This window comes from Vulpes lagopus, chromosome 6, assembly GCF_018345385.1.
Source record: "Vulpes lagopus strain Blue_001 chromosome 6, ASM1834538v1, whole genome shotgun sequence".
NCBI lineage: Eukaryota > Metazoa > Chordata > Mammalia > Carnivora > Canidae > Vulpes > Vulpes lagopus.
Window position 1 is genome coordinate 121,274,795 of NC_054829.1, and position 19,945 is coordinate 121,294,739.

General features: G+C 34.7%; 1 protein-coding gene across 1 annotated transcript in view; it reads left to right on the forward strand.

Annotated features, from left to right (window-relative positions):
- The window catches only part of HSPA4L (heat shock protein family A (Hsp70) member 4 like), a 53,824-nt gene extending 38,155 nt beyond the window's left edge, over nucleotides 1–15,669 (forward strand). The window contains exons 14-18 of the mRNA XM_041757882.1: nucleotides 995–1,120; nucleotides 1,666–1,773; nucleotides 3,975–4,094; nucleotides 7,821–7,982; nucleotides 10,024–15,669. Of these exons, the coding sequence (XP_041613816.1) occupies nucleotides 995–1,120; nucleotides 1,666–1,773; nucleotides 3,975–4,094; nucleotides 7,821–7,982; nucleotides 10,024–10,215 (708 nt within the window). The 3' untranslated portion in view covers nucleotides 10,216–15,669. The remainder of the gene's footprint in view (nucleotides 1–994; nucleotides 1,121–1,665; nucleotides 1,774–3,974; nucleotides 4,095–7,820; nucleotides 7,983–10,023) is intronic.
- The last annotated feature ends 4,276 nt before the right edge of the window (nucleotides 15,670–19,945 follow it).

Genomic DNA, 19,945 nt, shown 5'->3' on the forward strand with positions numbered 1-19,945 from the left:
TTTACATTCCCAATTAGCAGTGTTTCAAGGGTTAAAAATTCTTCACATCCTAACACTGTCCATTTCTTATGATCCATGTCTTTGATTATAGTCATTCTAGTAGGTATGAAGGGGTTTGGGTTTGCATTTCCCTAATGCATATTATTATTATTTTTTAACTGAGGTCTAGTTGATACACGATGTTACTTTAGTTTCAGATACACAACATAGCGATAAACCAGTCTATATATACATCATGGTATGCTCACAAGTGTGGCTCTCATCTCTCACTATGCACTGTTATCATACCATTGACTGTATTCCCTATGCTGTACCTTTTATCCCCATGACTTATTCATTCCATAACTTTAAGCCTGTATCTCCAGTTTCTCCACTCCTTTTCACCTATTTTGCCCATCCGCCCACCCATCTCCCCTCTGGCAATCATCCCTTCTATTTATGGGCCTATCTTTGCTCTTTGTTTATTCATTTGTTTTGTTTTTTAGATCACATATAAGTGAAATCATGGTATTTGTTTCTGTCTAACTTGTTTCACTTAGCATAGGTCCATTATACTGTTGCAATTAGCAAGATTTCATCCTTTATAATGACTAATACTCCATTACCCACACACGGCCCACACCCTCTTTATCCATTCATCTATCAGTGGATACTTGGATTGTGTCTGTTTCTTGGCTATTGTAAATCATGCTGCAATAAACATGGGGGTGAATACATCTAATTATTTTTGTTTTCTTTGGAAAAATACCCAATAGTGGAATTATTAGATCCACCTCCATACTGTTTTCCACAGTGGCTGCACCAATTTACATTCCCACCAACACTGCATGAGGGGTTTTCTCCATACCTTCACCAACACTTGTTATTTCTTGTCTTCTTGATTCTAGCCATTCTTACAGTTATAAGGTGATATCTCATTGTGGTTTTGATATGCATTTCCCTGATGACTCTCCTGCATAGTCTTAATAGCAACTAATCTAAACATTTTGAATAGGGGAAGATGATAATGCAAGATAAATTAGAGAAAGAAAGAAATGATGCTAAGAATGCTGTTGAAGAATATGTATATGATTTTAGAGACAAGCTGGGCACAGTCTATGAAAAATTCATCACTCAAGAAGTAAGTCTAAATTTTATAATTTTTTATTAGAACTATTTGAGGGGCACCTGGGTGGTTCAGTCAGTTAAGCATCTGACCCTTGATTTTGGCTCAGGTCATGATCTCATGGGCCCCATGCTCAACAGGGAGTCTGCTTCTCTCTCTCTCCCTCTGCCCCTCCCTCCCCTCTCTCTCCCTCTGCCCCTCCCTCCCCTCTCTCTCCCTCTGCCCCCTCCCAGTCCACTCTCTCTTGTTTGAAATATTGAAAATATTGGAAAAACATTGAATATTGAAAAAACGACTGAAAAAATCTTGTTTGACAATGTTAATACAAATTATGTAAATAAACATACCAAATGTGTTACTGTTGCCAATCTCCTTGAGCCATTTTAGGAATGGTTCTTAGTTATTTCTCTTAATTGTAGAACCATGGTGAAAAACATGTTTATGAATACAAAACCAGAAAATCTGAAATTTACTCTTTTATACTTGAAAAACATTCCTTTGATAACTTTTATTTCTAAGGAGAGCATTTTTCAGTCAGTGTCTCTTAAATGTATAATTAGGACTTGAGTAAACTGTCTGCAATATTGGAAGACACAGAAAATTGGCTTTATGAAGAAGGAGAGGACCAACCTAAACAAATTTATGTGGATAAGCTTCAAGAACTAAAGGTAAATTCTTTAAAGTGCATGTTAGTTTTGAATAAAACATTAAGTTTTCCTAAAAATTATGCTTTAAAAGCAGTCTATTTTTAATAAATATATTGCAAAATACTAAAGAAAGATATATGTAGAAAGAAGCGTTTTCTGATCTTAAAAGCATTTTTAGAGGTCAGTAATTCTACATGAGATTGAAATCAAATGTATACTCATATTTGTTAGGATTTTCAGATATGAATACGTAGCAGATGATTAGAGCGTTACTACTTTTACATTAGCCATGTATTTCTGAAATGTCATTAAGAAATGATTTGTGAACCTGATCCCTTCTTATCCATTAGAGTATACACCCTTTCTCTGCTTCTCTCCCCCTTCACTGTTAAGATTTTGAAGAGTAATATACAGCCCTTTTGTATTTTCACATTGCAACTGTAATGGACACCTGACCAGTGAAGAAATTCAAAAATAGTTTTCCTGCTCTTAAATATCCTTCCACAAAGAAATAGATCTGGCCACCAAGTCTCCTTTTCTAGGTCAATGGTATGATTTTTAAAAAGGACCATTATTACTCTTTTCTTTCTGCTTGTCTGCTTTGAAAAAAATACTTCTAAGTTCAGATTACAAGGATGATAGGAAATTTCTTTTCTTCTTAATGTAGATCATAGCAATACTTTAATGTTCACATGAATTACCAGGAGCTCTTGCTGAAATGCAGACTAGGATTCAATATATATATCTGAAGGTGGTGGGCCCATTAATCTGCATTTTTAACAAGCCTCCAAGAAATTCTGATGCTGCTGGTCCTTGAGCCATTCTGACTAGCAAGGGAAAAACAGATGACATTGATAATGATTCCTAGACTATGGAAAAAGGCAGCTTTAGGACTTGGGGGAGGCAGGGAATGTAAGAAAAGTTACTTACAAGCAAAAGTGTTAATATCTTGCAAAGGTTAAAATTGCCTTTATGCCAGTAAATTACTTCCAAATGGAATAATTAGAAAGCAACTAGAAAACCTAAACTTATGATAACGAAACTAGGTTTTATCACATTTTATTTTGGAGGTGGTGTTATTCCCCATGTCCCTAAGAGAATGTATATATTTTGGGCATTAGGAGCAGCCAGGTAGCTGGGGTCAGTAGAAATAACTGAAATGCCCAGCAGCTCTTCAGATTATTTCACCCCAAATATATAAGTAACCACATAAGTGAATGTTACAGAAGTTCCCACAGGCTTTTGTGTTGTGGTTGTTGTTGGCTGTTAAAAAATACAGTCCTTGGTCCTCTTTCAAAAACATTTACAAAAAGGAGTGCCTAGGTGGCTCGCTCAGTCAAGCATCTGCCTTTGGCTCAGGTCATAATCCCAAGGGTCTAGGGTCAAATCTCGTATAGAGCTCCCTGCTTCTCCCTCTCCCGCTGCCTGCCATTCCGCCTGCTTTTGTGGTCTATCAAATAAATACAATCTTTAAAATACATATAATACAATAAAAATATGATGTAAATAAACTAAATGCAATTTGGTATCCTGGAACAGAAAATTATGAAGTCCACATGAGGTCTGGAGTTCAGTTAATAGTACTGTGTCAGAGTTGATTTCTTAGTTTTGACAAGTGTATGTAATAAGATGTTAACATTAGAGGATAGCAATGAGAGGGGTACTTGATGCTCTATTATTTCCTTTATAACTTATCTGAAAATCTAAAATTCTAAAAAGCTGATTTTTTTAATGTATAAAGAATATAAGAGAAAATAGGTATTCATTGTTCTAATGCATCCCCTCCTCAGAGTTACAGAAGCTGTATATCCAGAAATCCCAGTAATCATGTTGTTTCCAGAGTTATACACAGAAACATTTGAAACCAAGTTTCAAATACATGAATTCTGTACCAAATTGTCCTTATGGTCTTATTTAATACTTCTGTAAGTTTTTAACACCTAACTTTGAAGAAATTAAAAGTGTTGCCTTTGTGTTTGACAGGAATCAAGAAATAGTCTTAATAAATGAGAGATACAAATCATTAGTTAGGCATCTCAGGATTGCATAAGGAAATAACTACTGGAATTTACTTTCATGTAAGGAAACAGAGGAGAGGCCTATTTTTATCTGGCCAGCTTTCTTTCCTATTCATCATCATGTAAAGGTCCAATAAAAGTTGTCTTTTGTTAAAAATTGTTTTCTGTTAATAACTTTTTTCTTTTAAAAAAATTTCATAACAGAAATATGGCCAGCCTATTCAGATGAGGTACACGGAACATGAAGAGAGACCAAAAGCTTTAAACGACTTGGGAAAAAAGATTCAGCTTGTTATGAAAGTGATAGAAGCATACAGAAACAAGGTACAGAAGACACAAGGCCCACTGCTGATGATGGCATGGTATAGTTACATGGTAGTGCTGGGTCAATCTGCAAGTTCTCAGCTATAAAGCTATAGTAGTTGTGCCACCAAATTCCAGAAACCTCGTGTACCAAACTTAAAACTTTTTTTATTGGAAGGGCGCCTGGGTGGCTCAATCATTTGAGTGTCTGACTCTTGATTTCGCCTCAGGTCATGGTCTTAGGGTCCTGGAATCGAGCCCTGTGCTGGACTCCATGCTGAACTTGGTGCCTGCTTGGGATCCTTTCTCCCCCTTTGGCCTCTGCCTTCCACTCTCCTCTGGCTTATGGGCACGTGCTCTTTCTCTCTCAAAAAAAACCTGTTTTTTTTTTTTTTATTGGAAAATCATTGTTAAAGGGTACTTCCTTAAAATACACAGTTAATGTGAATTTAATATCTTAAAATTCCACGTGCTCTCTCTCAAAAAAACCTGGTTTTTTTTTATTGGAAAATGATTGTTAAAGGGTACTTCCTTAAAATACACAGTTATGTGAATTTAATATCTTAAAATTCCTTAAAATCACACTTTCATCCAGTGACTAAATCCATTTTTTTCTTAGGGATTTCATTATTGACACAGTGAAAAAAGTTTTCTTGGACTTTGTATTATCACAGGCCTCCTTTGAGACAGGACTCTGTTAGGCTTTATTTTGTTCTTTGGCCTCTTTTGCTTTTGGTTGCTCTTTGTTCTCCAGTCCAGTGGACATTTGTAATCTCCTGTACCCTATATTCTCTCATATATACAAACTAAAATCTATACCCTTAACTTTTCCACTGTTTTTAAGCCTCAAATATTTATATAAATGATCTCTCCTTTTGGACATAACAGTAAGATTTGACAAAATTAAGCTTATCATTTTTTCCCTCTAAACCTGAGAGTAGCAGACTTTTTCTTTAAATGAACAAATAGTAAATATTTTAGGCTTTACAGGCTCCGAGTCGGCCTGAGATTCTCTCTCTCCCCCTTCCCTTATAAATAAATAAAACCTTAAAAAAAAAAAGTAGCTAGTTGGATTTGGCCTGCAGGACAAGTTTGCTGACCCTTACTTTAAATATTCACTATAATTTCTCCAGTTTTTACCACTGGTGTTAAAATCAGTAAACAGGAGAGGCTAACACCAGATTCAGGCATGTTATCTTCATAATAACTTAAAAACTGTTTATAGGGCAGCCCGGGTGGCTCAGCAGTTAAGCATCTGCCTTTGGCCCGGGGCGTGATCCTGGAGTCCCGGGATCGAGTCCCACATCGGGCTCCCTGCATGGAGCCTGCTTCTCCCTCTGCCTGTGTCTCTGCCTCTCTCTCTCTCTCTCTCTCTGTGTGTCTCTCATGAATAAATAAATAAAATCTTTAAAAAAAATAAAAAATAAACTGTTTATAAAACAGTGAATATAAACACATTTCATGGATTATCTCACTTTATTCTCACAAGGAATATAAGAAAACTGCAGTGCTTAAGAAACTTGTCAAGGATTATACTGGTTGTAAATGATGGAATTCGGATTCCTGAACAGTGTGAAGTTAACATATAGACTCCTAACTGCTATACTACTTTTTGCTACACAATGTGGAAAGAGGTTACTTACTTTACAAATAGATTTTGAATTTTGTAAAGATCATAATCCAGCCAACTGAAAAGAATCCAGGTACTGACTGTGAATATGCCCGCTACTGTCAGTGTCCAAATTGTCCATACAGGTACAAAGAGAGAATATAAGGATAATGGAAAGGTAAGAAGGAAGCAGACAAATGAAAACAAGAATATTTGAAATCTGGCATTAGAGATCCACATACAATTACATGGCCCTGTTCCCCAGATTTTAGTAGTCTTCGAGTGTGCAGATTTTAGATACCCAAAGCAAGACAAGACTTCAATTATATTCAAAGATTTTGAGTTCTTCTTATGTGCCAGGCTGTCATCAGTTCAAGGTGCTCGAACTACAAGCATCAAAGAAGACATTGAACCCATTTCTAATATGCTGCAATAGGGAAAGGTAGGCAGTAAATAAATTAGTCAGATAGAAAAAAAAAATAATAAAGTAGTCAGATAGAGATAAAGGGCTATTGAAAAAGTCACCAAATGTGGAGGAGATTTGTCAGAAGGGCAGACTAATAAGATGATATACTGTGAGGAAAGAATTAAGGAGGTGAGGGCTCAAGATAACCTAAGTATAAAAGAAAAGGGAAAGTGGTTACAAAACCTCTAGGGGAGAATGTGTTGGAGGAACAGTAAGGAGGCCAGAGTAGCTTAAAACAATGGGAACGGGATTAGCAGTTGCCATATCGTAAAGGGCCTAGTGCCTACTAGGCTGTTGTAGAAGTTTGGCTTTGAGATATCCATTGGAGGTTTTTGACCATAGAACTGATATAATTTGGGGCAGCCTGGGTGGCTCAGTGGTTTAGCGCTGCCTTCAGCCCAGGGCCTGATCCTGGAGACCCGGTTTTGAGTCCCACGTTGGGTTCCCTGCACGGAGCCTGCTTCTCCCTCTGCCTGTGTCTCTGTCTCTCATGAATAAATAAATAAAATCTTAAAAAAAAAGAACTGATATAATTTGACTTTTTTAAAGGATACAGAAACACATTAATTGGGATATTAGAATAATAAATGATAGAAGCTTGAACCTTGGATATTGAAGGGGTCAGATATTTGCTCATATTTTAAAGGCAGACCTAGTAAGATCTGGTGACAGATTTTTATGTAAATGTGACCAAGGAGTCAAAAATGACTCTAGAGATATGGCCTGGGAGGATAAAATCAGCCATTTACTAAGATGGGGGGAACTGAGAAGAGTAGGTGGGGGTATAATCAGGACTTTGAAATGTAGGTGGTCATTTCAGTCTTTATAAATAGAAATTCAAATTGAAAGATGGATATAGAGTTGGGAGTTAAGGGAAGAGGTTCAGGCTACATTTTTTGAAAGCATGCATATAAAAGGATAAATGAGAAGGAATTTAAGATGTGATCCATGAAGTAGGAGGGGATTCAAGAAAATGTGGAGACCCAGAAACTGAGTTCAAGATCAAGTATGCATATATGTAATCCTACAAGCAGAAGGAAGCATATGGGATTAAGCTTTGCAGTTTTAAAACACCGCATTCTCCCTGTTCCTTGGCTTTGGAGTACTCTTTCATTTCATTTCCCTTTATTTTCCATGTCCAGTCTGTAATCCAGCAGGTGACCCATCAGGAGATCCTCTTTCTGTAGGTGCATTGCCATATCATTCTGGTTGTGTGACTTCCATTCTAAACCATGACTCCTTAGATTGTTTCCTGTATGTTGTGGCTGCAGTTAGTTTTTCAGACAGAACCTTACTCTGTAATTCTCCTTAACTTACCATATTGTTCTGCTGTATATTGAGAATTTTCTGTCTAGCTTGCAGTATGCCTTCTTCCCTTATTTCTCTCTATTTTCTAACAAATTCAATTCCATGCAGCTTCTTTCTTGGCTAAGAACTGTTCTCCTGAATATTGTCCATTAGGCATTTCTTGGCAAACCTGACTTCTTCAGAAAACCTTTCTTTTTAAAAATCGAGAACTGATTTTTTTCTTTCTCCCAGTCTTCAATTCTATGCAATTTGTATGTGGCTTATTTCCGTGGGTACGTGTGAGGCATGCATTCAGTAAGAATCTAAATCTCTTAAAAGGAAATTATTAATTGATGCTTACTGAAATAAATCTGTTACTTAATAGGATGAAAGATATGATCATCTGGATCCTGCTGATGTGGAAAAAGTTGAAAAATACATTAGTGAAGCCATGAGTTGGCTGAACAGTAAGATGAATGCACAGAACAAACTAAGTCTCACTCAAGATCCTGTGGTGAAAGTTTCAGAAATAGTTGCAAAGTCAAAGGTAAGTAACTTATAAAATTCTGTTTAATGTGTTCAAGCATTAAATATTTTTAATGGGAGCCATACTTTGGGAAATATTCAACTTTCAAAAAAACTCAGAGAAACAAATTTAAGGCTAATTTTTAATTTTGCAAAAAAAAAAAAAAGATTCTAGGTGGGACATCCTGTTCCTTGATTTAGTCACATACACAAGGCTGGTTTTTTACATTTTAAGTGTAATACGGAATGAAATAAAGCAATATGACAATTTCTTACTGCTAAATATGTCATACTTCTAGACTAGATAAGACTTCTAAGTCTCCGTTGTAAAACTTTGCAGTGTAGATGTTTGACATTATTTGAAAACTGTAAAATTCTGTGGTAAAGTTATTTCTGAGATAAACTTCCCAGTCTAAAGATTATCATAGGAAAAAAACACCATGAAAAATATGGAGACGAACAATAATAAAGATCAGCATCTAAGTAGAAAAATGAATAAAGACATTGGATAAGCAACAGACAAAAGAAGGTATACATGTCCTATAAATACATGAAAAGGTGTTCATCCTCCTCAGGTTCTTCTCACCCATTTTTTTTTCATCTGATTCATGGTTATGTGTTTACATTGTCTTTGTCCTAAGTTGTCAAGGGTGGGAAGAAATGGATGCTCTCCCTGAGCAACTTAGTTGAATTTATTATATTTTGTGTCTGTATATGTATAGAAATTTAAAGAAAGTACACAGGGCAGCCAGGGTGGCTCAGCGGTTTAGCGCCGCCTTCAGCCCAGGGTATGACCCTGGAGACCCGGGATCGAGTCCCGCATCGGGCTCCCTGCATGGGGCCTGCTTCTCCCTCTGCCTGTGTCTCTGCCTCTCTCTCTCTCTTTCTCTCTCTCATGAATAAATCTTTTAAAAAAATAAATAAATAAAATAAATAAAGTACACATTAACCCAGAGATCACAATTCTAGGAATTCATCATAAATTGAACATTAGATAAGTATAGGCACATAAATACCCTTGCTTATTAATTAGCAAAAAATTGCAATAAACAAATAACCTATCAGTAAGAAACTAGATAAATTGAAGCATCCATACAACACTTTGCAACCATTACATAATTTTAGATACAGAGATCTATTTAGATAGATTTGTACAACATACTGAGTGAAAAAGGAAAGATTACAGAATCTAAATGTACAGCTCTCTCGCTGTATAAATAAATCTAGGAAGTATCTTCATAGATTCGTAGGTTTGCAGGTATGTGTCTGCATGGACATATATCTACAAGAATACTCACCAAAATGTTAATGTTAATCTAGAAGATGAAATTTCAGGTGCTTTTTTAAAAAATCTAGTTCGGTGTATTTTCAGGGTTTTGGGTTTTTTTTTTTTAATCAAATAAAAGTATATTCCTTTCAAGAAGGTTTTGCAAAGAAGCTGTAATAGTTTGCTCCTAATCAAATGAGATATAGGGTGTGGTAAGAGCAGTTTGCCACTAAAACATCCCCCCAGGATGTTAACTCCTTATCTTTCCATCCCTATGCCAATCTCTTGACACTGGTCTTGACGGATTTTAATGGTCTTTTATTTCCTTGTTAAAAAGAAATAAGCCAAGATAGAAAAAAATACATTGTATTTACTTTAAATTATTAAATTACATTCACATTCATGAATTCACATTTTCCTTCAACGTAGTTCTACAATTCCACTTATTAAAGCTGTTTTCATGTAAATATCAATTTATAAAGTAGGTGTTTTTTGATGGCATAATTTAAAGGAATAAATTAAAACTTATTTCTGCCCAAGAAAACTGTCATTATAAGGAACCAGTTTTTAGGAAGATTAGATACAAAGTATTATTATTAAAGATTTAAGAGTTCCCTGTCGACACTAACATGCACTAACCCAGAAGTGATGCTTCATTGACGTATTTGAAGAAACTTGGTTATCTAACTGAGCTAACATAAGTTCAGGAATGTCACAGTAATGTGGAAATTTAGAAAGTTAATGGTAACCTGTTCTGTGGTATTTTTAATATAATCACTTTTCTTCATGTCTTTAGGACCTGGATAATTTTTGTAACCCCATCATTTACAAGCCCAAACCGAAAGTAGAGGTTGCTGAAGACAAAGCAAAAGCTAATAGTGAACACAATGGACCAATGGATGGACAGAGTGGGACTGAAACTAAACCAGATACAACAAAAGACAGCTCCCAGCATACTAAATCTTCTGGAGAGATGGAAGTGGACTAAGTCTTAATTTCACCTTCACATAATTCAAACAGTGCAAGCAACCACAAGGTCCATTCTTCCTTTTACATGTGGTACACACAACATATGTTCAGTTGTTCTTAACCACTTTTTGTCATTTGTTTTTTGCAGTAGTTTTGAAAAGTGTTTTATATTGAGTGCACCTCTGTTCATTTCCATTGCTGCTTATGTGAAGCTTTAGCTGAGTATAGATTTACAAGTCAGTTTTAGCTTTCCTAATACATGTTGTATCAAACATGCAAGACTGATATGTATTTGGCAACAATCTACCTTATTTAAAGCTTCTACTTGGATAAACCTCAACTCCTGTATTCAGGAGAGGATACTGTATTGCACTATTGTTGCAGAAGCATAGATTTAATTGCATCATCATTTTGAAAAACATTGAGATTGATGTGGATTAAAGCCACTGAGGCACTGACTTTTTTCTAGTTATTGTAGTTATAATTTAAATATTAAAACAGATAATCTCATTGGTGTGCCATGAGAACTTCAAAGTGTTGTCATCACATAAATGAACTAAATCACATGTTAAAAAAGGGAAAACACAATTTTTATGTTACGGTGACACCAGCAGTTTGCATCTTTTATTAGTAATGTGGATTGATGTTTTCTCAGAGTAATTCAGTGTCATTTTCACTTGAAACTTCTGATCTACTTGTCCTGAAGACCAGCTGCTGCTAAAGTAATACTAGCCTAAAGATAAGAAGCATTTTTGATGAAAATACCTTCATGTTAAGGGGGAAATGCTGTTGACCTACTCCGACACGCATCTGTGATGTTGATAGCCTTGTTTCAATTTCAATAGTTGTTTTGGTTTTCTTAATTGATTTTGTTAATATCTTAACACAGGGTAGGGAGAAATGGCACAATGTGTATCGCATTATATACATTTATCACTGATTTACTTAATGTTAAGAAATAGGTAAACACTATTAAATACGCGGTAATACTTGAAAAGAAGTACTTATACCGTAAGTCTTAGGAAATAATGCTTGTAATAAACTTAACTATGTTACATATCAACAGGCAAAATATAGAATGTTACATAAGTGTAATATGATATGATGTGATTAAATTATAGTTCCTGCTGTTACATCACCTGTTCAGATCTTGGCTCCAGTTTTGGTGCTTCTTATATATATTTTATGGGACAAGGGACTGTGAAATTAAGATATTTTAAGGACTTAGTCTGTGCTTCATCACCAGATTTGTTCACATTGTTCAGTTCAGAGGCTTGGAACTATTTAAGTAAGGAAGCAGACTGAAATGACTTTCCAAACCTACAAGAAGCATAGATAATGCCATGGGCACTTGTGTTCCATGCCAATCAACTAGATTAAACCTAAGTTAAAATTTTGAAAGGCTCACTTTTCCCCAAAGCTAAACCTTTATATTAAGAACAATTACTATTGACTTTTCTTAAGTAGTAAAAATTGAGAGTTGAGTATCTTTAGGGATAGTCATTATATCTCACAAATAGTTCTCTTAAGAGAGATTTTGTTTCTACAATGTAGTCTGCACTGAAAGGGGAGAGTATGGAGCGGTGCATTTGCAGGGATTTTTATTCATCCCTTTTGAGGGAGATGTCCATTTTTTGGATTAAAAAATCCTATAGACCCAATATATTTTTAATGTCTTCTAGTCTTTAAATTTAACCTTGTCTGAATACTCTAAAAGTGAACTAATCATATCCATTAGTAATGAAGTACTTTTTGTTTTCTTTGAAGCATCAGTTACTTTCCTTCAAAAGTTGAACAAAAAGGTTCATTTCAGGAAGTGCATCAAAGTTAGGAATATTTCAATACTACACATTGGGAGTTTATAGCTTTTTTTGAGTTAACAAGAAAATTACCCACTTCATTAGGAGCTATATAGTTCCAAAATTTATTGTGAACAAATGAGGAAATAACCCTTTCTGCATCTGAATTGTCTAATTATGCCTGACATATTCTGTTCCTTCTCTTTAGTTTATATAGTTCTATGTTTTAGTCAGATATATAATATTCCAGTTTTTGCAGTTATAGAACATTTTACTTAAGTACATCCAAAGATAGTTTGTATACTTTCCCTACTCATTCAGCTAAAATGATATTTTCAAAAGCCCTTTAACCTTATGATGTGGTTATTTATTGAATATGTTAATAAAGGAAAATTCATTCTCCTTAATACAGTTTTGGATAGAAGATATGGTTCAGTTTAATTTTGATCTGCACTGAAATATATGCAAGACTAGATGAGAAAACTTTTCTTCAAAATAAAAAGCCCACTATTTTAGAAGTTATTTTAAAAGACAGAAAATTAGAATGTTTTCTTAAGATCAAATATGAACCGAATATGTAAAAAATATCTAAGATGATTACTACACTTTGGAAAAATAGAAATTACTTGATTTCAGAATCCAACTCCTGATACCCCATACTGTGATTATAAAAAAAAAAAAAGATTGCTAAATAAGTTTGTGATGTTTCAGGTCCTTAGCAATATACAGAATTCTTACGTTTTAAAACAATTAGAAACAGCACACCAAAGAATTGGGCTTTTGGAATAAACAGATAATCTTAGTTTAAGAGTATAATTTAATTGGACTTTCATTAAGAAGCAATAAAGATTTCTTAGAGTTTCTTGGCCAATTTTTAGTGTATTTAGGATTATTTCCTAGATAGAAGCCCATATTAAAATGAATTTTGGGGCTCAATTGTCAATATAATGATAAGTGTTAAAGCATTTTATCCAAGTTAGCACATCTTGAACTGTTTTGAAAAATTATCAAGATTTAAAAGACAATGAGCATTCAAATATAGTAATCCAGTAACCTGACTTCAGTTTGACCCAAAATAAATAGAACCATTCCTTCATTTTCATAAATTTTAGTTATAATGATAAACCTATAAACCTTCCCATCAGGATTTTGTTTTGTTTTTAATAGCTGATATTTAGTAGTTCACAACAACTAAAACCTTGGCATTGATCTTACATACCATTTAAGGGACTATTAAATGACATGAGAAATAGAACTTCATCTCTCTCACCTTCTAGAAATTTACAACCAAAAACTTCAAGTCTAAGGTACATATTATTTTGCGGTTAAACTCTGGAAGTTTTAAGTGGAATTTGGCTTTGTGATATTTGATCCTATAAAATTTAATGATAGGCATAATTTAATTGTATGAATACTTAAAATCTGATGGCATTGATAAGTTAGCCACTGATAACTTTTCAAATGACAGAAGTAGTGAGGATGCTTATAAAGTGTGCCTCTAATATTTTATTATCCTCTTACTCTACAGTGTTTTATAACTATCATTTAGCAAACTCTAATCTTAAAGCAGTCAATTTCAGAAGACTTTTCGATCAAAAAAGAAAAAGGTTTAAAATTACCTTTTGTTTTTTTGTCAAGGTCTTATTTAATCCAAGGTCTTATTTTAAAAGTTCCCAGGAAGCATATAATTCTTTATCTTTTGATACAAAAGTGACAAATTTAATGCAAATCAAAAAGACCAAAACTCTTAACCAAAACAAAAGACTTCAGCTATTTTGCTTTCACATCTCTAAAATGTACTAAAATCAGTGTTCTTCTATATACTCCGGTTTCCTAAGAAAACAGCTTTGGGTTTATAAAACAACCAGATGTTTAAACTTTTTTTTTTTTTTTTACTAAATTCAAGGGTATTTGTTTTACCCAAAGGGCACCTGGAATTCTTAGAATGTTAAACTGGAACTGTTTAGGAGAAGAAAACTTAAATGTCTATGGCAGCAGTCAGGTTACCTAATAGGTGGTAACGGTTCTTTCGTCTTCCAGATCCCCAAGGATACTTCTAGCATATTATCAGAAGTACTAAAAGAAAAAGCACATCTGTTAAAATATGTTGTTATAAGTGACTGGGAACATCCAAGTCAAAGAAAAAAAACTAATAATTGAATCATGAACACTTGACTCAGCCTGTCAAGCAGGTCAAAGTCCATAACCATAACAAAAATTAACAGTATAATCTTTGTTTTACTGTCATGTTCTAAGTCACAGGGTGATTATTAAGCATATTGATACCTAAAAATAACCCATCCTGTACAAAGATAAGTGAAATTCAGTATGTCTTTCTTTTATGTGTATAAACTGTAGATAGAAATGATCTTATTCTTTCTGGTTAATCTTGTTTTATTTGTCCTCTCATCCAGTTCTAGGCTCTCCTATTTTTCTCAAGCATATTTTGCCTTTTTATTTTAGATTATTCTTTAGGGCTTTTATTTCGTGGATTTTTAAAAATAGTTTCACTGCTATCCTACCACTTTGATAGCTAATTTTATTACCTTTGTCCCCCTTTAAATACCAAATCTTAACTGTGAAGAATGTTTTGACTCTTAAATTCATACTTGAAAAGTCGTGTTTTAAGTTTCCATACATAATATCTCTAAAATTTAAAGATTTTTCATGTTTTGGCCTTAGAATACTTTTAAGTAGTTCCGGACCAAAAGAGGTCAGTTTTGTGAATTATCATGTATTAAGAAATCCAACATTCCTTACTTTTAAAACAAATATCAATGTGACAAAATAACAAGGGTCCAAAATTCAAAATAGTTAAAGGTTAGCCACCTTCCATTCACTGTTGCTTTCTGATTTACATACATGTGCTGTGCATCTTCTTGTTTAGAATTTCCTAAATTTTTGCTTCCAAGACCTTGAGTTAAAAATCCCCTTGAAATCATATGGACCCATCCAGAATAAGATGTTAAAATGTAATTAGAAATAGGGAAATCAAGGTAATGCTATAAAGTGTTGTATTTTTGTCCCTGAAATAAAATTTTATGGCTTAGTGTCTTAGGGAACTCACGTTAAAAGTGGTTACCTTTTATACTTGGTAGGATGAAGCCATTGTTTAATATTACAGTATATAGATGCAGGTTTTTAATGAAATTATCAAATTGTTTTAGTTCTAACAATATGGCATCCAAGTCATTTTTCTTTTCTTCATTATTAAAATAATTTATGTACATGGTGACTCTGACTCTAGTCATTAGTGTAAAACAACATCTGGCAGTTTAGTTCCTACTTTAATTTCCCAGTTTGTTTTCAATACAAAGAGTAACCAGTGCAATGCATAAAATCATAACCAAGTGTGATGTGTATAAAAATAATCAACTGATTTTCGCATGTAATAGACCCTCAGCTTCAATAAGTCAACATGAGAATGGTTTGTGATGTTACATTGGTAACGTTCTAGGAATAATATAGATTTGGCATACAATATTGGTTCACAAACATCCTTAAAAATGTTTACAGATGGCAGGATCAAAGTATATAAAACACTTTATGTAAATTTACATCTTCATACTAGTCAAGAAATAGCAATTGATAATAAATGCAATTACTTTTTGGATGACAGTGCACATTGTCAAGTCATGTAATTAGAATAAATGTATATCTATTTACTCCGTGAACCATGCGTTTTGCACACCTGAGGTTTGATTTTCACATATTGAATTTTATTGACCTGATGGTAGTTTGTAGACAAGTCATCAGAGACATTTATAAAAATTTGCTTATTGACGAGGGTCTTTAAATGGGCAAATTTTTAAACCTTCAGATGCTATTGATTCTGAAAACTAAAATAGTTCGGATGTGTTGTGTCAGAATAATTTAGCATTATGTACTGGAAGAGAAAATGGGGGAATAAATGAATTTGAATGAATTTCAATTCATTTGAATAAATGACATTTCAGTAGGCATAGAGGAAGAACTCTGTGCTCCAGTGAGTCTTATAATAGCTCCTGTTTGAAAATCCCTGTTCCTGACAAAAATGTATCAAGTAGTTTAGGTTGTTGGGATAAAAAAAAATGATTGAGGTCCTGTGGTCTAGATAGAGCATCTGGTGCCTAATCTTCTAGGGATAGAAAAAACAAAAGAAGGCTAATGTTAATGTATCCTCTGTCTAGAAAAATGCTTATACCCCCATGTGCTTTAGACTGTCCAAGGAAATGCAAATAAATACTTGAGAAGTCTTAGAAGGCTTAACAATTGGCATTTCAGTCCTATTCTTATCCTGAATTTGGGAGAACTGGATAGGATTTAGGTTTGTTTTGTTGCAAAACCTAAGTCAGTAGTAAACAGGAAAGACACTGCCTTCCAGAGGTGAAGGAGGAATGTCTGTTGATTATAAGTACCTCCCAATACTTAATCCTTAAAAATTCTCCCTTTCTAAGTGTAAGGAAGAAAAGGTTGAAGACGGTTTACATCCTGCAAATGCCAAGAAGGATGTAAACCTGCAAATGCCAAGAAGGCACTTTGAACTAGTGTCCAGCAGCAGCATTGCCAAATGATTATTTTGGTTTCCTATTTTAAGTTCACTGTGGTAGTAAAAAGCAATGTAAATAAACCTGAAAGGATTTGTGTACTGTTTTAAGGCTAGCAAGGGTTAGGTTGAATTAAAAGTAAATTAGGGGGGATCCCTGGTGGTGCAGCGGTTTGGCGCCTGCCTTTGGCCCAGGGCGCGGTCTTGGAGACCCGGGATTGAATCCCACGTCAGGCTCCCGGTGCATGGAGCCTGCTTCTCCCTCTGCCTCTCTCTCTCTCTCTCTCTCTCTCTCTCTCTGTGACTATCATAAATAAATAAAAATTAAAAAAAAAAAATGAACCTCCACTCTAAAAAAAAAAAAAAAAAAAGTAAATTAGGGGCACCTGGGTGGCTCAGCGGTTGGGTGTCTGTCTGCCTTTGGCTTGGGTCATGGTCCCGGGTCTCAGGATCGAGTCTCGCATCAGGCTGCCTGCGAGGAGCCTGCTTCTTCTCCCTCTACCTGTCTCTGTCTCTCTCGTGAATTAAAAAAAAAAGTAGCAAGAGGCAAACAATTTGTAGTTAAGAAAATGAACCCTGTTGAGGCAAACAAGCAAAAAACACATCACACAAACCATAGAAATCTGAATGTCAGTAGGCGCAGTAAACGTAAATACCATAAACTTGCCAGTTTAAAAAAACTGTGGTTTTTACAAAGATAATTCTTAAACACAATGACGTGATAGTTTAAATTGATGGAATGAAAAAATGCCAAATGAAATTGTGAAACTATTAAGCAGATAAAATTGACTTTAAGGTGGAAAAAAAGGTCTTGAGATAAAAAGTGAGCTTTTAACAATGATAAATAGAGCAATTCACCAGGAATTAAAAACTGAAACAACAGGCTTTGAAATCTACAAAGCAATTAACACTTACAAAGAGAAATTTAGGCCCAAAATATCAGTGATAACTGATAGGTAATAAGTATATAAAAGAATAGAATTTTAAAAACTAGATTTAATACTTACATAAACTGTCACTCAACTGTTAGGTAAAACTTTACACATGGCATATTTATAAAAATATCAGTAAACCATAAAGCAAATCTCAGTGAATGACCAAAGACCGTCATACAGAGTTTCAGACAACAGAACAATTAAGACTAGAAGTAGGGCAGCCCCGGGAGTTCAGCAGTTTAGCGCCGCCTTCGGCCCAGGGTGTGATCCTGCAGATCAAGTCCCACGTCCAGCTTCCTGCGTGGAGCCTGCTTCTCCCTCTGCCTGTGTCTCTGCCTCTCTCTCTCCCTGTGTGTCTCATGAATAAATAATAAAATCTTTAAAAAAAACAAAAACAAAAACAAAACTAGAAAGAATCTATGAAGACAGCCTGAAAGAAATTCTTATGCCCATATGCTTGAATTGAAAATACTAACTTCAGAAAACAAGGCATATTAAAAATTAGGGCAGCCCCGGTGGTCCAGTGGTTTAGTGCCACCTTCGGCCTGGGGAGTGATCCTGGAGGCCCAGGATCGAGCCCCACGTCAGGCTCCCTGCATGGAGCCTGCTTCTCTCCCTGTGTGCCTCTCTCTCTCTCATGAATAAATTTTTTAAAAAATTGAATACTTCTAATGAAATGACATATAACCTTTTTAATATATTTTTAAGGTATTTTTTGTCTTAAATTGCAAATGCACCTCAAATCTCAAAGATCTCTTGGATTTTTCTCACTGCAATACAGAGGAATACACATAGGTGTCCAGCATTATTTAAATAAGTGGAAGCTGCATATAAGACTTGGTAATGTGCAACTGGAGTACTATTTTACTTTGGGGCACCCAGGTGGCTCAGTCAGTTGAGTGTTCTACTCTTGGTTTCAGCTCAGGTCATGATCTCAGGGTTATGAGGTTGAGCCCTATGATGGGGAGCCTGCTTGGGATTTTCTCTCTCCCTCTCCCTCTGCCCCTTCCTCCTCCCTCTCTCTTTCAAATAGTCTTTAAAAAAAAAAAAGTTTCTATGCAAAATAAACCCTAAGGAAATCAGAATGAAAGAAAAAGAGAAACTAAGGAAATGGAATAAAGGATCAACAAAATCAAAACCTCTATCTGAAAATAATAATTATTTTAAAGCCTCCAGCAAAATTTATCAAGGGAGAAAAAAAAAGAACCATTAAATCAGTTTTGAGTTAGAAATTTACCCATAAAAGTCCAGAATATTTCACAAATATCCTAGAAATGAGAGCTTTTAAACTTAAGAAAACTTCCTAATTCCATTTATAAAGCCAGTCTCACAGTGTGCTTTTGATGTACCACACCAGAAAAGGATGGTATGAAGAATAAAATCACTTTCCTAAATCCACTCTTGCATCCATTACAAATTTTCTAAATACTAGCAAATTTATAAACATTAAAAATATACTATCAGATTAGTTCTATTCCAAGGATGCAAGTGTTTTTTTGTTAGGAAATCTCTTATCATTCTCCACTTTGACTAATTAAATATTTTAACAGATGCTGAGAGTACACTTCATTGCTCATTTATGATTAAAAAAAAAAAAGTCCAAGCCACCATTGTCCTTCATCTACATTATTACAGTAGTGTACTAATGGGTCTTCCTGACATTCCCAACACAAATTTAGCCTTTTTAAAACGTGTAAATCAGACCATGGATCACTCTTTGATTAGAACACTCTATAGATCTCCACAGCATTCAGTAAATCCCAAAGTCCTTACCATATCCTGCAAAGCCCAACATGAGCTGGACCATTAACTCTTATACTTCATGTTTTACTGCTTTCCTCCTTGATCACAGAGCTCCAAAACAACGATCATCTTCTAAGAGCCCTGTAAAATTGTTGAAAGATAAAGAGAAAAAAGCTGCCAGAGAACAAAGACCATTCCCCCTCTAAGGAGCAACAAGACTAGTTGATGACTGACTTTCCAACAGAAATTAGAGAATCTAGAAGACAAAGGAATGAAATTTTCATTATTGACATAGTAAAGTGAAACAAAAATCTAACCTAGGATTCTAGTCCCAGTGAAAATACTCTTCAAAATGAAGAGAAAATATTTTCATACAAAAACCAGTTTGCTCTTAGCAAATCTACACCAAAAGCAATACTAACGGAATTCTTCAGACAGAAAAAAAATGCACAGGAAAAAAAAATTGGAAACAAATGCATGGGTAACTCTAAATATTAAATGTATTAAAAAATACTGTTTTGTGGTTGCATTCAACCCCATGCTGGGCACAGAGGTTACATTAAAAAAAAAAAAATACTGTCTTGATCACAATAGAAGAGTGATATATATGACAAGAAATTGGTGCTCTAAAATACCAGAACCAAAACCAGCCTCTGAGTTGTGCAAATGTTGTCTCAGATGTTCTTCTTCCTTAGCAACACAAATGAAGTGCAACTGAAATAATTTATAAGACAGCTGTTATGTGAA